The sequence below is a fragment of the Haliotis cracherodii genome, unplaced genomic scaffold (genome assembly GCF_022045235.1).
Source record: "Haliotis cracherodii isolate W230 unplaced genomic scaffold, xgHalCrac1.p SCAF_6, whole genome shotgun sequence".
NCBI lineage: Eukaryota > Metazoa > Mollusca > Gastropoda > Lepetellida > Haliotidae > Haliotis > Haliotis cracherodii.
Window position 1 is genome coordinate 44390923 of NW_027266319.1, and position 18599 is coordinate 44409521.

At 37.1% G+C, this 18599-nt stretch overlaps 1 protein-coding gene across 4 annotated transcripts in view; it reads right to left on the minus strand.

Moving 5' to 3' along the window:
* The window catches only part of LOC139445782 (ankyrin repeat domain-containing protein 26-like), a 758925-nt gene that overhangs the window by 220507 nt on the left and 519819 nt on the right, over positions 1-18599 (minus strand). For all 4 annotated transcript variants that reach the window (XM_071226998.1, XM_071227000.1, XM_071226999.1 and 1 more), the window contains 3 exons: positions 4810-4894; positions 2497-2553; positions 2061-2180 (listed from right to left, as the gene is read on the minus strand). In XM_071226998.1, coding sequence (XP_071083099.1) covers positions 2061-2180; positions 2497-2553; positions 4810-4894 — 262 coding nt within the window. The remainder of the gene's footprint in view (positions 1-2060; positions 2181-2496; positions 2554-4809; positions 4895-18599) is intronic.

Genomic DNA, 18599 nt, shown 5'->3' on the forward strand with positions numbered 1-18599 from the left:
AAAACGAGTAAATGTACACTAAAATTTAAAAAAAGACCAACATCAATCATTATTTTAAAATCGGCTCATTGAATGCACAATTCAAAGATGTATGTATGTATGTATGTATGTATGTATGTATGTATGTATGTAAGTATGTAAGTGTAGTTAAAATTCAGTTGTTAAAACCGTCCAACAACAATTAAGATGTAAAAACTAATGAGAAACACTTACGGTTTTGCACTTTGTCACATATGTAAATTGATATAATTTTATAAAATGTGAAAATAAAGACTAAAGCATTGACACAAATGCAATCAGGGTGAATACAAGGGGGAAACCACTCTCAACTGGAGTAGAAACTAACATTGGCTGCCCCTGAGTTATCAATAAGGTCACGGTCATTACTATAGCCTGCTGACACCCTCCATTTTTATGCTTCCCAAATTATCGAAAGGGTATGTTGTTTCAGCATGGACTTGGATAGAAATATATTGTAAGCTATTGACTCCATAGTTATGTGGATCGCTGTCGTGATTAAGAACATTTCTGATGTGAAATCTTCTTGTTTTCAAAGTGTCAATTTGAATCACACAGTTTAACAAAATGAAATGTCAATATTTGAATGTTTTATTTGTTTGCAAAATATCTTTAGCAATGTATGCCACCATCTTGGATGAAGATAAAATAAACTTATGACAGGTATGGGGCTATCTTAGATTTACGACAATCTTAAGATATCTTTCGGCTACGATAGTTTTGAAAATAGGCTACGATAGTCTATGATTTCCTTACGATAACTTTACGATAATTTTTGGGCTATGGTCGCTTCAAAAATCTAGGCCCTGGTTACATGCATGCACTGGTCACATGACAGCTGTTAAAGTTAAAGGATTAAGCTATTAAGCCATGATGTATATCAAGTTTGATTAAATTCCTTAAAACAACTCACCACAGCATGGTTTTAAGTGTTTTGGATAAAAGGAGTGACCTTTGACCTGCATTCCTTACCAATCATATATGAGGACATTGCAAAGCTTATGTGAGGTCACGAAAATGAGGTTTCCATTGAGTACTGATAATACTTTCTGAATTGAACTGTTTACAATCCATCTCGTGAGAGAACAAGTATATAGTCAATGAAGTCATCTATATCCCCCGCCCACGTTACGGTCCAATACCAGGTGACTGACCCAACAAATAGCTGCAGTGGAAATTCTAAAATAAACATTTCTAAAACTCCTTAATATCAAATGGCACCAGTTCAGTATGTGCTTTATATATAGACATGCAATGTTTGGCAAGGAAATATTTCTAGAAATAATGCCCAGAAATATATAAAGGCAACAATTCAGCATGTGTCTGATAGATGTGGAAAATTTCATCCCGAATCGAACCCTACCCTTATTTTTTTCTAAGTCCAACTTGTTGCCATGGAAACTTAAAAAATAAAAATTTATAAAATTCCTAAATAGCAAAAGGCACCAGTTTAGTATATGCCTGATAGACATGCAGAATTTTGTAAGAAAGCATTTAACAGTTTTTGAGTTACACTCCAGAAATGAACACCACCCTTATAGAACCTAAGTCCAACTTGTTGCCATGGAAACGTAAAAAATAAAAAATTCTAAAATTCCTAAATAGCAAAAGCAACCAGTTCAGCATGAGTCTGATAGACATGCAAAGTTTTATAGAGAAATATTTAACGGTTTCTGAGTTATGCTCCGGAAACGATTTCGGGACCCATGCACACACGGATGGATGGACCCCATTTCAATATCCCCCACCAACTTTGTTGGGGCGGAGGATAAAAACCAAAACAGTGTCCCTCACATCAGACATAACTATGAATCTGTTGATTTTGTTATTTATCTTAAATGTACTGAAAATGATCTTTTATCTCATGGAATAAACTGAAATTCTGCAGCTATCAATATGAAGCATATCAAGGATGAAGTCTCCAAAATCTGGAAGAAATCTGTGGTAGAGGAAACAATTTGTTGCTGCAACATTATATTCATGAAAATACATTTTTAGCAGCCCCCTCTGAAGCCGATCATTCCTCATCCAGTCCCACATACCTTTTCCAACTTGTAGTTTTGGTCAAGGTTATCTTGCAGTGTTTTCAGACTGTCTAAATCATGACGGATCTGTTTCAGCTGGTTGGTTCTTTCCAAAAGGGAGGTGTTTGCTGCAATCAACTGAAAAAGGAAAATCTAAATAAAAACAAAACAGAATGCAAAATATTTTTGTAATTTTGAATTTGTTTTGAACCCTAAATTTATCTCAATAAGAAAATCTAGCTTCACTTGATGAAACTGAAACCTTCATGGGAACAAGCAAATCAAAATGACTGATCACTGAATGTATCACAAAATGCTTCTTCTACCTAACTCAGTAATATTATTCCAGTCCCTCAATAATAATAAGAAAAAAAAACAAATGCATGTGATGCATCAAATGTACCCTAGCTAGTCTCTTCCAGTTATACTTGCCCTGCTTCTTGCTTTCACTCACCTCAGTTTCTGTGGAGGTCCTCTCAGTCTCTGCTGCTGTCAGTTTTCCATTCAGTTGCTGTGAAGATTCATACTGATACTTATCCATCCCAAAAAGATACCAATGCGCATCAATGAAGTCCAAAATAGTTTGTCCTTTTATCTTCCTTATTACTAGAACATTGATCTATAATGATGCATTACACAAGAAAACAAAACACATTTCCTGAATTTTCTGCAATATTTTTCAACAATAGATTGTTGAGGTAAAAATAGAAGGGTTAACAAAAATATGCAAACAAAAACTGTTCTCATCGGTTGTCTGCAACCTTTACATTTTGGATATATGGATGAAGTAACATGCCAGATTTTTATGGAAAATCTTGTTATGTTTGAGGTATCGGATATTATTTTTACCAAACAGAATCATCCTTCTTCAGCGTCATATCAGAAAGTAATTGGTGGCTGTTTCATACAAAGGTTTCATACATCAAAGACTACCCGCTGATGCCAAATGCTAAATAAATAATATATACTGAACCAAATTAAAAACTTCACAATCCTAAAATTTTAACATTTTGACCAGTTATCATTGTGGGCCCTTATTGTGTATTTAAACAGTAATGGCCACGTATTGTCTTCAGATAACACCCCGTTTTTGTGCAGGAGAATCGATCAAAATCATTTGCACAGCACTATAGTGGCAAAAACGGTTTGTCACGTGCAACTGGTCACGTGGCCATAATACTGCACGTGTTTTCAGCCATACTTGTTAGCAGTCATTAACAAAAAAAGAAAAACACAAGAAAACAAAAGTCTTTACGGCCATTTGTCATGCCACGCCTTTCAAATGTGCAACGTGAACGTGCCATCGGCATGTTGCAGACGGGAACATCCGTAGCTGAAGTTGCAAGGACGATGGGTTATAGTCGACGGACTGCTTATGATTTACAGACACATCTACAGCAAACAGGTACCACCGCTGATCGCCCTCAGCCAGGTCGACCACGTGTGATGTCACATGCAGAGGATTGTCAGATTGTCTTACGTCACCTCTGTAACCAATTTTTTACGGCTACATCAACCAGAAATGAACTGTTTAGGAGTAGACTAAGTGCGCAAACTGTTCGAAACGATCTTAGAACTGCTCACCTTCAAGCAAGTCGGCCATACTACGGGCCGATTCTGACTCAATTACACAGACTTCAACGTCAAGGTAAATTGTGAGCACAGCGACACTTCCGATGGACTCAGAGGAATTGGAATCAGGTCGTCTTCAGTGATGAATCCCGATTTAATCTTCGATTTGCTGATGGTAGGGCGAGGGTGTGGAGGCGCCATCATCAATGTTACGCCCAGTGTTGTGTACAGGAAGTTGACAGATTTCGAGGCGGAAGTGTCATGGTGTGGGGTGCTTTCTGTGGCAATGCACGCTCCAGGATTCTTGTCATCCGTGGCAACCTCAACGCTGCTGCTTACCGCGACCAGGTACTGGCACCAGAACTTCTGCCTTTTATGGCAGCACATGGACCCGGTTTTATCTTCCAACACGACAATGCCAGACCCCACACAGCAATTTTGACAAGGAATTTCCTTCAGAATGCGGCAGTCAACGTCTGGGATGCTCTTGGCAGAAGTCTGCGCACTCTCCAGAACCAACCACAAAATTTGCGAGATCTTGGCACCATTTTGCAGCAACAATGGCGTCGTCTTCCCAATCGTGTTCACAAGCATCACAAGGTCCATGCAGAGGCGTTGTGTGGCAGTTGTCAACGCACATGGTGGCCATACACGCTACTGAACTTGTGTGCCATCAGATTCTCATGCTTGGGACTTATGATTTAAACTGTTGATGTTATTACCGAATACCGTAGGTGCTTGGAACAAATTATGGTTACCACCGTTAATTAAAATCCTTACTTTGGACATTAATGATTAAAAATTACCTTCTCTGATACATTTGTCTGTTGTATATGATATATGGGATTACTTTTAAAAATGTGAAGTTTTTAATTTGACTCATATATTTATATATATTATTTGATTATTTTGCAGGAAAGCAACAAGAATAACAAATTGGAGAGTCTTATTCAAGTTACAATGGTGGGTTGTAGATTAATTTATTTCAAGCAATCACCGCAGTAATTTATACTGAATCACCAGTTATGCACGGGGAACAAAGGTGAAACAAAGTTTGTTCTTTTCCGCTCAATCTTTGACATTTCCTTGTATGGTTTTAATATGCAATCCTTAGTCAATTTCTAAGAGCCAAAAGTGCTTATTATATGGCAAATATGTTATGACAATTGTTAAAGAGAGCGACCGTCTCACTCACCACATTGACTTCTTTCATCTTCTCGATATCCTCAACCTTTATCTCAATCTCTTTCTCCCAATCAACTCTTCTCTGCTGGAATTCCCTGTTGAGAGGAGGAGGACTTTTGTGTATTTTCATGAATGATAATACCGAAGCAAACATAGCACCAAGGTACACTTTTGCTCACCATATACTCAGGTGGACTAAAGTTAAGTGACTGAATCGGTCCTGTTTCTGTGGAGTAATGGTACCAGGGGTCATCCATACCAGCAAAAGCATTAATGTTATTGACATTATACAACATTCATAGTCAGTGTATCTATGAAAGTCAATACATGTCAATGCTTTTCTCTTTCGTATATTCTTTATTGTGTAGCTGAGGATATGTGAGACGAAGACTGTCTGCAACAAAATCAAATATTCAAAACTACTCGACAGCAGTAATGGCCGACAGCATCACACGACATGCAAATACAAGTTGAACATAAAACATAATTATTATACCCATGTCAGGAATAGAACCCGGGTCTGTGGCAGGACGAGTGAACGCTTTAATCACAAGGCTACCCGACCGCCCCTACGCATCACAAAGCTTACTGAGTTATTTATTATGTTTATGTTACATGAACATGCATGCCACTTGATCTGACCACACGACTCTACATTCTTCTTAGACAGCCCATCTACAATTAAATCTCGGCCATGCTGCTTCTTAGCTCCCTAACAAATAAGGTTAACCTCCCTTTGTAACAGACATAATTAAAGTGCTGTTAAATCTTTTAACAGCAAAACACTGCAGGCTGTATTCAGCCGCAACAGTCAGGCTTGCACATTACGTGTAATTATTCATTGAGTAAAATTGACACAATGAATGAAAGCATGATTATTATTTTTGTTTCTTCATCGTCAGTTGAAATACCCAGATTCGTTTATGTTCATAGAAAACTGTAACAATGCTACAGTAATGAGATTATATTTTAAGTAGGTAGTTTGTTCACGATGCGATACATATCGTGCTACTTAATTCACAGCAATTTCCCATGAATTCCGACAAAATATATGGGATCTTAATGATTACAATGTAGCTATCATTAAGGAGTTAATTTACAATACTGTGGCATATCTAATCATAATGAAATTTCACTTCATGCTTGAGCAGTGTCATGGTGCCAGATACCAGCCCCTCAGAGACTGGTGCATGCAGTAAAGGGTTAATTTACAACCTCAGCTGTGACTAGAGGATTCACAGGCACCACAGAGCAATTTGCAACAAGTTGGAGACAAAAAACAAAATGTTAGACTACATGCATCCAATAACTGTCTGCTAATAAATCAGAACTAAGTAAGAAGAACCAAGGAATCTACCAAGTTCCCCCAAGTCCAGGTGGAGAGTCCACCATGTCAAGTGCCTCATTGTTGTAATACTCATTTATCGCTCATAGTGCATCAGAATTATGTAACAGGTTATGTAATTAGACTATGCGTAGGAATATTTTCCCTGCCATTGCACTTATTCTACCTGTAACCATGAAGTCATCCAAGTAAACCAAGTGGCCCTAAAATGTGTTAGTCTGCTATTACCTGAAGTTCCTGATTCAACAGTATGTGTAGCATGGTTCTACAACACCCATGGAAGGACAGTATCATTATTTATTACAATGGCAAGACTTGGTAAAAAAAACTGTGTTTGAGAAAATTTGATTTATCAAATTTAAACAAATACCAGTAAAATACACTTTAGTAGTTTTGACACTATTTTGAAGTGCAAAATCTTTAGCAACTACATGTATCAATCAAATTCATAGCAAAACTACTGACGAAATGAGAAACACATTCAAGATTTCATTGCAGAACTAACCAACAAACACTAAATGATTCATGGTACAAGACCCACATTGCATAAAACTTAGCATGTTGGCTCTTTCTATATAGGACATTATATCATTTCTTCTTAAATAATATATTTTTTAAAAAGATAGATAGTATTGAAAGTGAATACCAATATTTTTATGCATAAAACCTGTTTCAATATATAAAGAATTTGTAAAAACAAAGGCAGTATCTCTTTGTTACACCATGATCAAGAGTGCCTGATCAATTCAGATACAGAATAAATTATATATATATATATTATATATACATGAAAACATAAATATAATTATAGATCTATTGTCTTATTTTCTTAGGTACAACTTCACAAAGTATTTTGGGTACAATTTAATTTATTTTGGGTACAAAATCACACATATGTAAATAGGAGCCTAGAATCTATATATATTTACACTACCTCGTTGTGTACCAAAATGTTATCGGTTCAGAGGACGGGAGGTTTTCAGAAAGTTTTCAACAACATCTTTAATATTTAAATTGTTCTTTTTGTAATGTTAGACCAATAACAATATTATGTTATTATTATGGCATATCAATACGTTGGATCGCTCTCCGTTGCGTTCGTGTATAGAAAATATTTTAAAATTATAATCATCGAGCGTGAAATCCATTACGGTTTCGGATTTAGACTTACACATTTGATGGCGACAATCACGAAGAAATATGAAACAAATAAGAGTGAAGACTGCTCTCCAGATCAATAAATAGTAAATAGTTGACGAAAAATAGTTAATTATGTATTTTCTTTTGAATTTGAATCTATTTCGGAATTTCTTTATGATAGCTTACCAACTTTTGCATATTTTGCTTCCATGTGTCACATGCGGTACGTGCTTCAGGTTTCAGAAATGTTAGCTAAAATTGCAAGTATTTTGATTATTTCTCGTAAAATGCATTATTTTGCTATTGAATGGTTTACCTAGAATGTATATCAGTTCAGATTTTGCGTATCATCCAATATTTGTCATTTTTCGCAGTGTTTGTTGACTTTGTTCAACTCAACAAATCGCGAGTTAGGCCACACCCAAACGTATCACTGACGTTTGTCAGCTTGTCAATGTGTCCGAAAGTTTATCAAACGAAATCATTTGCAAACTCTTTAAAAATGATTTGTTTTTACAAAGATTTATACTTACGTGTCAATAATTCTAGAAAATTAAGTTAGATGTAACAAAATGATTGTAATAGTCTAACGGGATAACTATGCATGTGGAGTTGTTTGTTTACCGCCGTTGCCATGATCGTACAAGTTCCATCCAATCGATGATGTTACGATTCAGATTGTTTTTGTTTACAATTAGTTACACCGAAAGTTGCTAATTTTTAGAAATTAAGGAACATGAGTGTTTTCCTTTCGTCAGCAAACAAAAAATTATGATCGAATAGGAAAAATGATGAAATCATAAAGAAAATATCGGACTGCATGCCGCTCAACGTGAAGTGCCAAAAGTCAACAATGGCCGTTTCTGGTAGTTGTGTTCCGAGAAGTTTGGCCGAAACTTTTTTAACTCGTGATATTTTCTTTTTGAGGTAAATAAATGACTGAAAGTTTTGATATTGAGCAAGCTGAGCATTTATGCATGTCATACGTAATTTAAATGTTACGCAAAGCCTTCTTGGTAAATAGATACGGCGAGTTTTATTTTGGGGTGTTGTTATGCTATTCGCCTGTCGAATGGGTTCGACATCAGATGCACGGGGATGGACACCTCTGTCGAATGGGTTCGACGTTAGCGTGCAGAGCTTTAAACGAGGATGGCAGCTTGTGGCCTGGGCTTATCGATCGGGACTGGATTACACACTTGGTCTCTAATGCTAGTCAGGGCCTAGATTTTCTAAACGAACTTAGCTAAGATATATCTTAACAACTTACATTCAAAGATAACATATCTTAAGGTAAAGATAAGATAGATTTTCGAAACTATTGTAAACCTGCCGCAGATCGTACAGAGCTACAATACCTATTGTAACTCTGACAGAGAACTCATTTGCGGGGTGTTTCTATTCTGTTTGGCTTGTCTGACAGCATTGCTGAGGGTCATTGAATAGTATTTGTCTGGTGACCCTATCATTCACAATGATTTTTTTTTTTTCTGAATGATAATTTAGGTGTTGTTTTTATAACGAAACAAAATACAGTTACTTTTGCTAAAAAAAACCATTGAATATACTCTTTATACAAATTTACTATACACATATTTAATCACATGTATTTCCTTGTTAAATCAATAAATACTAGACTGTATAGTTATATTCAATTATTGAAACTGCTTGTCCCACACCATTTTAGATGGAAATCCTGATGAGAAACGCTTATGGTTTTGCACTTCGTCACATACGTAGATTGATATAATTTCATAAAATGTGAAAATAAAGACTACAACATTGTCACAAATAAGATCCAGAAAATATAACAGCGGAAGTCAGCGCTTTATGAAAACTGTAACATTGAGCAAGGTCTCACGAATACAAAGAGAAACCACTTTCAGACTATTGACTAAGATTAGCTGCGCCTGGGTTATCAATAAGGTCACGGTCATTACTATAGCCTGCCGACACCTTCCATTTTTATCTTTCCCCAATTATCGAAAAGGTATTGGTTGAAATGACATTTGAATCTAAAATAACTAATGATTAATTTCATTTATGCCAAGAAAGACATATTTTAGATTGCCGGTTTGATCAAGCCGTTTTGGTATAAATGATGATGACTCCCTATTGTGTTTTACGAGCTCCAGCGATGAGCGTGAGTGACACGCGATGGTCAAATGTGTGAGAATTTCTGGGTGTTGCAGAGAGTTAGCGGCTGAGCATTAATCGTCATGTATGAAATACTGTTTTTTGTTTAATATATTATCATGTCATAAATGCAAGTTTTGGAAATACTTCAACTTTATTGATAATTCATTTTGCATTTTTCAAAGAGCGTGTTGTTTGATTTTCAATCATCTTTGAGTGCTCAAAATATATGCTGGAAGTATTTATAATGTTTTCAAGTATTGTTATATCCCCTAAATGGTATAACTATTCTTTGTTGCGTAAATATCAGTCAAAGAAAATGTTTATTTACCGTAAATGTGAATTTTGTAGCGGGTTAAATTTAAGGAGAAATCCTTGTTTCAAAATGAAATGTAACCTTTATTGGGGATGATTTTGGGTGAACATTATGAATGTTTGAATACTTTTCAAGAACTTCAATTGATTTATTTGCTTTATTATCACTAAAGAGTATATTTATTTACGAATTTATTTAAGTTACGAAGGACTCAGCCAATAAAGAGTGGTGAACAATATCTTCTCTTCATCATTTGTACCAGGTATGTTGTTTCACACTTAATCAGCATGGACTCATATAGAAATATATTGAAAGCTATCAACTCCATATAGTTATGTGGATTGCTGTCACGATTAAGAACATTTCGTGGAATCTCTGATGCGTTCTTCATGTTTTCAAAGTGTCATTTGGAATCACACAGTTTTCACAAAATGAAATGTCAATGTTTGAAAGGAAAGCAGATTATTTGTTTGGAAAATATCTATGGCAAAGTATGCCGCCATCTTGGATAAAGATAAAATAAATTTATGACAGGTATGGGGCTATCTTAGATTTACGACAAACTTAAGATATCTTAGGGCTACGATAGTTTCGAAAATAGGCTACGATAGCCTACGATTTCTTTACGATAACGTAATTTTAGATTATTACAATAATTACTATAGTTTTAGGGCTATGATAGTTTCGAAAATCTAGGCTCTGGTCTCTAATACACCCCAGGTCAACAGCTCTCGCAAAATTAATAGACGGCCTAGTGTCTAATTGAGGAAATACGGTAGTTCGATATCGGTTGTTTGGGGCTACAATTTGATGTCCTAGGTTGTAACCCTGACTGCTTCGATGATGAGATTACAAGACTTAACGAAGGCATATATCTTTTGCATGTTATGAACCTATTTATAAGGGACATGTTTGAAGTGAACAGACTCGGAACAGGCAAATTCCTCATTGAAACAACTGACAATGAATGTAAGATTATAGAATGTGTTTGAATTTTTTTATATTGATGACAACATGTTTACAAACCTTTTAGTGATCGATATTCATTGCCAGCTGCCTCAACCACCAAAAGGATTTGGCAGGAGGGGATTTGAAAGTCCATCAGAAAACACTCCTCCCTTCGAAAGGATGTCCCGACAGGCATTTTGAACTAGTCTACACTATGTGTATCTTAATATTGTACTTTAGTAATATTTGTTACATTCAAAACTACCCGTGACCCCTTTCAGGAATGTTCTAAGATAGTGGACTGTTATACCCTGTGTAGGTACGCATTGCAAGAGAGCACCGCTTTCAAAGCACCCTTGCCATCATTGTAGAATGGAAATAAACCTAGTGTGTTTGAAATTTGATGAAGTCTCACTGTAGAGTGAGTATGGTTTTAAGCAGCTTTTAGCAATATTCCAGCAATATCACGGCGGGGACACCAGAAATGGGCTTCACACATTGTACCCATGTCGGGAATCGAACCCGGGTCCTCGGCGTGACGAGCGAACGTGTCACTGTAGAGAAGATAGAGGTATCTACTCTAGAGTGGGACAACATCAAATTTCAAAACAACAATATAAATGTCTCATTTCCTTCAATACTTTATCACAGATAAAACTGGAGTGTCAATATATAGAGAATATTCATGTGTCGGGTGAAATATCATGTTTCTCTAATCTAATGGCGGAGGAAAGGAGATACTTTCACGAGATGAGAGAAACATGATATTTCACTAGACACATGAATAATATGCTATATATTACATACTTATACACTTATTCATTATAAACATTTCTTCACAAGACCAAATAGCGTCCATTCCATTTTGGAATGAACATTGGAATGCTTTGGAAAGATCGCTCATTCCAAACTTTCCAAAGCTTGGAAGGATCGATCTTTCCAGAAAATCCAAACTTGGAATGACAACATTTCCAAACATATTTCCAACACAGGAAATGTTTGGAATGACTTGGAATGGTTTGGAATTGTTTGGAAATATGGTTAGAAGGAACAAGTTAAAATATGTTTTATCAGTAATTTGAACAATAAAAAGACTATGAATTATTTATGATTCTCAGTTTGCCCGTATTCTCCCCAACTGATCATTTTGGGCTAGCATCCACACAAGTGGATCTTCTTCCCCCCTTCCATAAGTAATTCAAACCACCATTTTGCAAATTGCAACTTATCCTCTAGCAACCAGTGAAGCGCCCCTACCATCAGGGCAAGCTCGAGGTCTGGGAACCATGCTTGTAGCTTCACTGGACTACCTGGTCGCAGGTAGGCTGGCAGCCATTCTAACCGGTGCATTTATACTCGTCCGCGAGTATATGCACATCATTTTTAGGGCTTAATTATGGTATGCATATTGCAGTATGCCTGACTGGGTCAGTATTACAATGAGAATCCCCCTGCCAAACACTGCTGAGAGCTGTCGATATATCGTAGACATGGTAGAGATGGCAGGATTATTGTCTTGTTCATCCTGATTGGTCACAGTGGCAATGTTGTTCGGCAAGATGGACTGTGTAAGCATAGCCACTGTAGATTGTAAAGCTTGAACATTTTTGGTCAATTCAGCCAAATTCATTTGCTGATTGTCATTGGAAGACGTGTCTTCAGTGTTACATGGACGGATAGTTTCAGTCCGTGGCCCCAGTTGTGACGTATTTGTCGTATCAGCATTAGTATCCTCACTGCTTGTTGACGTCACGGTAGCGGATGCAGGCCCTGTGGGTACTACAAGGACTTGTGGCTGCATCGTCGTCGACTTGAGCCAGTTGAGGCTGGGCGCCATTGTCTTGGCTTTCGGGCTGCATGCGTAAGTTACTTCTTTTGGCCTTACGAGGCGCCATCGTGAAGTGATTGCTTGCTACAATTGATAGCGGACCTGGTCACGAGTTGTGAAACTTGCAGGTAAATATCACGCCGAATGACTTGAAGAAACTGGCAAACTTTGCTACGCCGTGAGAAAAAAGCTGCTAACAATGGCGCGCAAAACAAACTGATGCGCATGCGTGGAATATAGACATCCTGACAATAGAGATTACTGAGCATGCGCGGATGCCAATACTGACAGAGACATACTACGCAAGTGCAAATGATAAAAACATCCAGACATGATGCACCAGATCGATAAATTACGTATTATGTAGCAATACAAAAATGCAATGACAGAAATGCTAAATTTTAAAATATAGATTGTGAGGTAACAACGGTTGAAACATGTAGAAACGAAATAATGTTTGCCTTTATAAACTATGCTTAATGACTTAAGCAGCAAATAATAAATAATAAATTTATCTCAAACATTCACTACTTGTCTGTCTAGCGAGGGGCTTTTACAGTCGCATTCTCCCTAAGGTGAGAGAGAGTCCCGCACTTGACTCGAAAAGACACTTACTTACTTACTGATATTGGAGATTTAACGTGCGCTTTCTGATTGCAAGCGTACGTCACACACGGGCCTGGCCCGGCCATTTAATGTGTTTCCAAAAAGGGGAAAAGTGAGTTTGTGCAACCCAGGGGGGGGGGGGGGGGGGGGATGAGGCTTGAGGAGTTGCTTATATAGTAATTTTGAAATTTTGAGATTTGGAAAGAATGCCAAGAGTGGGTGGGGGACGAACTAAGGGAGCTGTGTGTGTTGGGTGGTTGTTAGATAAGGTAGTTTTGGTTTTATTATTTTATTTGGGGTTTAAATGCGACTAATTAGTCCTGTTTTAATTAGGTATATATAGGTATTGGATGGGTGTAGTATTTTTGGTTTATTTAGGTTTTTTTTGAGTACTTTCCTGATTTGGCTATTTAAGTTTTGGTATATATTTTGCCATTTTTTGTTTAGTGAGACTTTTGATTTCTGATTTTAAGCTTATTTCTGGGAGTTTAAGGGATAATTTTGCTGCTTTATCTGCCTTTTCATTTCCAAAGATTCCTACGTGGGTGGGGGTCCAAATGAACTCTATTTGTTTACCTGCCCTAGTTAATTTGTTTGAGCTATTGAGTATTCGATTTATTAGTTTGGGGTGTTTTTTAGTGTTTTTATTTTTGAGGGCTTGTAGTCCACTGAGGGAGTCGGTTAGGATGAGGATTTTTGTTTGTTTTTTAGATTGCTGATTGTGTAGTGCTGAGACAACTAATAGGTCTCAAGATTAAGTATTCGGCTGGATGGCAGCTGCCATTTAATTACAAAACAGACAGTCATCTAGACGGCTCACACGTAAGTGTGCCGACATGTGCCTAAGATCATAAAATGGACAATCTTTGGTAACATCTAATTTATTGTTGTCTCACGCCAGAGCTGTGAATAATTCTGTTCATTGAACAATTGGAATTCAGGAAGTTATCAATAATTGTTTTACTTAACATAAGATAAGGTAAGTTGTTTACAACATAATATTATGATGTCAGGAAGCACTACAGTCAAAACCATATATTTTAAAATCAATTTAATGAGAAAAATTGTTTGATAGGCATTACTTAGAAGTTGACGGATGACAAGATAGACACAATTTTTTATGGATAACAACTTCTTTAATACTGTAAAAGGCGACGTTTCGGTATAGATCCTTATACCGTTGTCAAGCAAGACTGAATGAGGGACATAGTGTAGAATATATATAGCAAGTGGATGATAACAATAGAGGATTAACAGTAACAACAAGGGCATACACTACAACAAAGCCGACTGGGACAAATTTCAGGACATTTGCAACCAGGCTAACCTAGCTGACCTAGAAAGTAACGACCCCGAAATCTACTGTAAAAACCTCACTGACTATATAATAAACGCAGCTAAAAACTCCATTCCTTTCAAAACAACCAGCATAGGCAAACCCTCGGTTCCTTGGTGGAACGAGGAGATAGAACAAACGAGGCGTAAACGCAAATCCGCATTCAATAAAGCCAAACGTGACTCCAAACACCTAAAGATAGCACATGAACTAAATCACAAAGTACAAAGCTTAGTTAAAACAGCTAAAACAAGAGACTGGAAAAAATTTTGCGAAGAAATTAACCATCATACAGACGCCAGAACAGTTTGGCGCAAAATCCACGCCATTAGGGGCATTAAACGTCATAAAAAAACTCCCAACGTAAACAATTCAACAAACCCCACTGAAAAAGCTAATAACCTAGCAAGTCACTTCTCGGCCGTCAGTAGCAATAGCAACTTCAACCAAAAATTCCAGGAACAACTAAAAGCAGAAACCAAATTTACCAAAGAGCCAAAAGATAATAACCTAGAAATTAATCTCCATTTCACAATGGAAGAACTACTCCACGTCCTACAAAATAGGAAAAAGGGCACAGCCCCAGGCTTAGACCTTACTTCATACCAGATAATTAAACAACTACCACCCAAACTACTCCAAACTCTTCTGAAACTCTATAACCTCATATATCTAAACGGACAGGTCCCATCACCTTGGAAACAAGCCCTGGTCATACCAATCCCCAAACCCAATAAACCAGCTGACCAGGCTAATTCATACAGACCAATCTCCCTAACTTCTAATTTATGCAAAGTAATGGTATCAATGGCCAAAAACAGGTTACAACACTACTTAGAACAAAACAACATAATAAATCCAGACCAAAGCGGTTTCACTCCTGGACGCTCAACCTTAGATAACCTCGCCCGACTAGAGCAGGACATTAAAACAGGCCAACTTAACAAACAATATACTACAGGCATCTTTCTAGACTTCTCCAAAGCATTCGACATGGTTTGGCATAACGGACTAATACAAAAACTACAAAAAATAGGACTTAAAGGTCAAATAATTAACTACATCCAAAGTTTCCTAACAAACCGCAAAATCACCGTGGGCATAGACCAAACGCTATCGGACCAATGTCCCCTAGAAAATGGCACTCCCCAGGGCAGCATCCTAAGCCCAACACTCTTCAATATTATGATTAACGATTTATTCGAGGGACTATCCCCCAAAGTAAACACATCAAAATTTGCGGATGATGGAGCCCTCTGGATCCGCACTAAAAGCATTAAAATGGCCCAAAACTTACTACAAAAATCTCTAAATAAAATACAAAAATGGGCTGACAAATGGGGCTTCTCCCTAAACTCAGAAAAAACCACAGGAATAGTATTTTAACACAAAAATATGCAACCCGCCACCCTAAACCTCCAACTAAACAACAAACCAATCAAATTCCAAAAACAAACCAAATTCTTAGGATTAATCTTCGATGAACATCTCACCTGGGATGCTCACATTAAAAACCTTGTAACCAGATGCAGCAAAGACCTAAACACGTTAAGATGCCTAACCGGCTCCAACTGGGGGGCCTCTAAAAACACCCTCCTCTCACTCTATATATCACTAATTAGGTCCAAACTAGACTATGGCAGTGCCATTTACGACACCTTAAACAACTCTCTCATTAAAAAACTAGACTCAATCCAGTATCAGGCCCTAAAACTAATCACACGAACTCAACATGGCACCTCTTCCACCTCACTCCAGGCCTTAACAGGAGAAATGCCACTTAAACTACGTAGGGAACAACTTACCCTAAACTTCTGGGCCGCGTCCCAATCAAACCCACTAATCGAAAACTTAATAAAACAAAATATTAGCCCTAGAAACCAAGCCCTAGCCCGGAAACATCCACTACTTACTCCAATTTCCCAAAGAATAACCAATTACCTAAACGAACACAAAATAAATAATCTTAAACAAAACAATAAATCATCCAATATCTTCACTCCAAAACTTAAAATACCAAAAATAGACACAACACTAGCCGATACACTAAATAAACAGACCGATCCTAACATCGCTAAAACCACCACACTAGCATACATACATGAACATTGGCCAAATTGGTGTCACATATACACAGACGGATCCTCAGATCCGATCTCAAAACACACAGGTTTCGGAGTCCACATCGCACAACCAACCAAAGACACACAATCTTACCGACTCCCAAACAACCAATCCATATTCACGGCCGAACTAATGGGCATGGCCTCAGCACTACACAATCAGCAATCTAAAAAACACCAAAAAATCCTCATCCTAACCGACTCTCTCAGTGGACTACAAGCCCTCAAAAATAAAAACACTAAAAACCGCCCCAAACTAATAAATCAAATACTCAATAGCTCAAACAACTTAACTAAGGTAGGTAAACAAATAGAGTTCATTTGGATCCCCGCCCACGTAGGAATCTTTGGAAATGAAAAGGCAGATAAAGCAGCAAAATTATCCCTTAAACTCCCAGAAATAAGCTTAAACTTACCCAGCTCAAAATCAGAAATCAAAAGTGTCACTAAACAAAAAATTAACAAAAAATGGCAAAATATATACCAAAACTCAAATAGCCAAATCAGGAAAGTACTCAAAAAACCCTTAAATAAACCCAAAATACTACACCCATCCAAACAAATCGACAGAATAATTACCAAACTACAAACAGGCCACACCAAACTAAATAATCACCGTAAAATAGCTAAACTACACACAACAGGAAACTGCCCACATTGCAAACAACAAGAAACACCAGAACACGTACTCATTCACTGCACACACTACCAAACACACCGAACAACACTACAGACCACCCTAAATCTTAAAACCGGACTTACACTAGAATCAATCCTAAACCCACAAAATAAATTAGAAAAATTCAAAGCCTTAGGCATATACCTAATAAAAACAGGACTAAATAGTCGCATTTAAACCCCAAATAAAATATTAAAACCAAAACTACCTTTATTTGATAACCACCCAACACACACAGCTCCCTTAGTTCGTCCCCCACCCACTCTTGGCATTCTTTCCAAATCTCAAAATTTCAAAATTACTATATAAGTAACCCCTAAAGCCCCCTCCTGGGTTGCACAAACTCACTTTTCCCCTTTTTGGAAACACATTAAATGGCCTGGCCGGGCCCGTGTGCGACATACGCTTGCAGTCGGAAAGCGCACGTTAAATCTCCAATATAAGTAAGTAAGACTCATTCAGTCTTGCTTGACAACGGTATAAGGATCTATACCGAAACGTCGCCTTTTACAGTATTAAAGAAGTTGTTATCCATAAAAAATTGTGTCTATCTTGTCAATTTAATGAGAGACTATTATTTCCAAGTCCCAATTAGCAAATCAATGAGGTATCAGTTTCACCACATGTGCACAGACCGCCTATACTTATATATATATTTTTCATAACTATTCTCCAGTTAAAGTCCTATCCTCTTATCAAAAAATCTGTGAGAATGATCATCATTAACAAACCTCATTCTCGTCAAAGAATACAGAACAAATGAAGAATCAGATGCATACATTTATTGCCATGCTTCATTCATCACAAAGTAGATTTACATACATTTGTGAATAGCACTTAAACTGTGATAAAGAATTTTACCATTGTCCATATTATATTATAAATACTAACCATAATATGGATTTCCGAATATATAAACGACTCCAACGTTGATAATTCAGACAAAAACAAAGTCAGCTGTCTTTTAACGTTCAGGGGTAAAGGGTTTGCTTTCACAATTGAACATTTGTTTTCACCAAAGGACAATCAAATCAAGCCAAAAACACGAAAAATACACATATATGGTTTAGGGCTGCAACGATACAGGAAGGCCACAATACAATACTTATCTCGATATTCTGGTCACGATATGATACGTATCTCGATATGGAAAAAAACATGAACAGAAAACATTACTCAAGCTTTTATTTGGTTCAAACAATGGAATTCAAACACCAGATATGATCAATGTTCAATCACAGCCTGAATGGTTCAGCTTGAGGGGTTTTTTTTTAGAAATATCAAAACGTCAATATTGTCAGGGGACAGTGATGCCCTCTGGCCACTGACAATGTCTCCTGCAG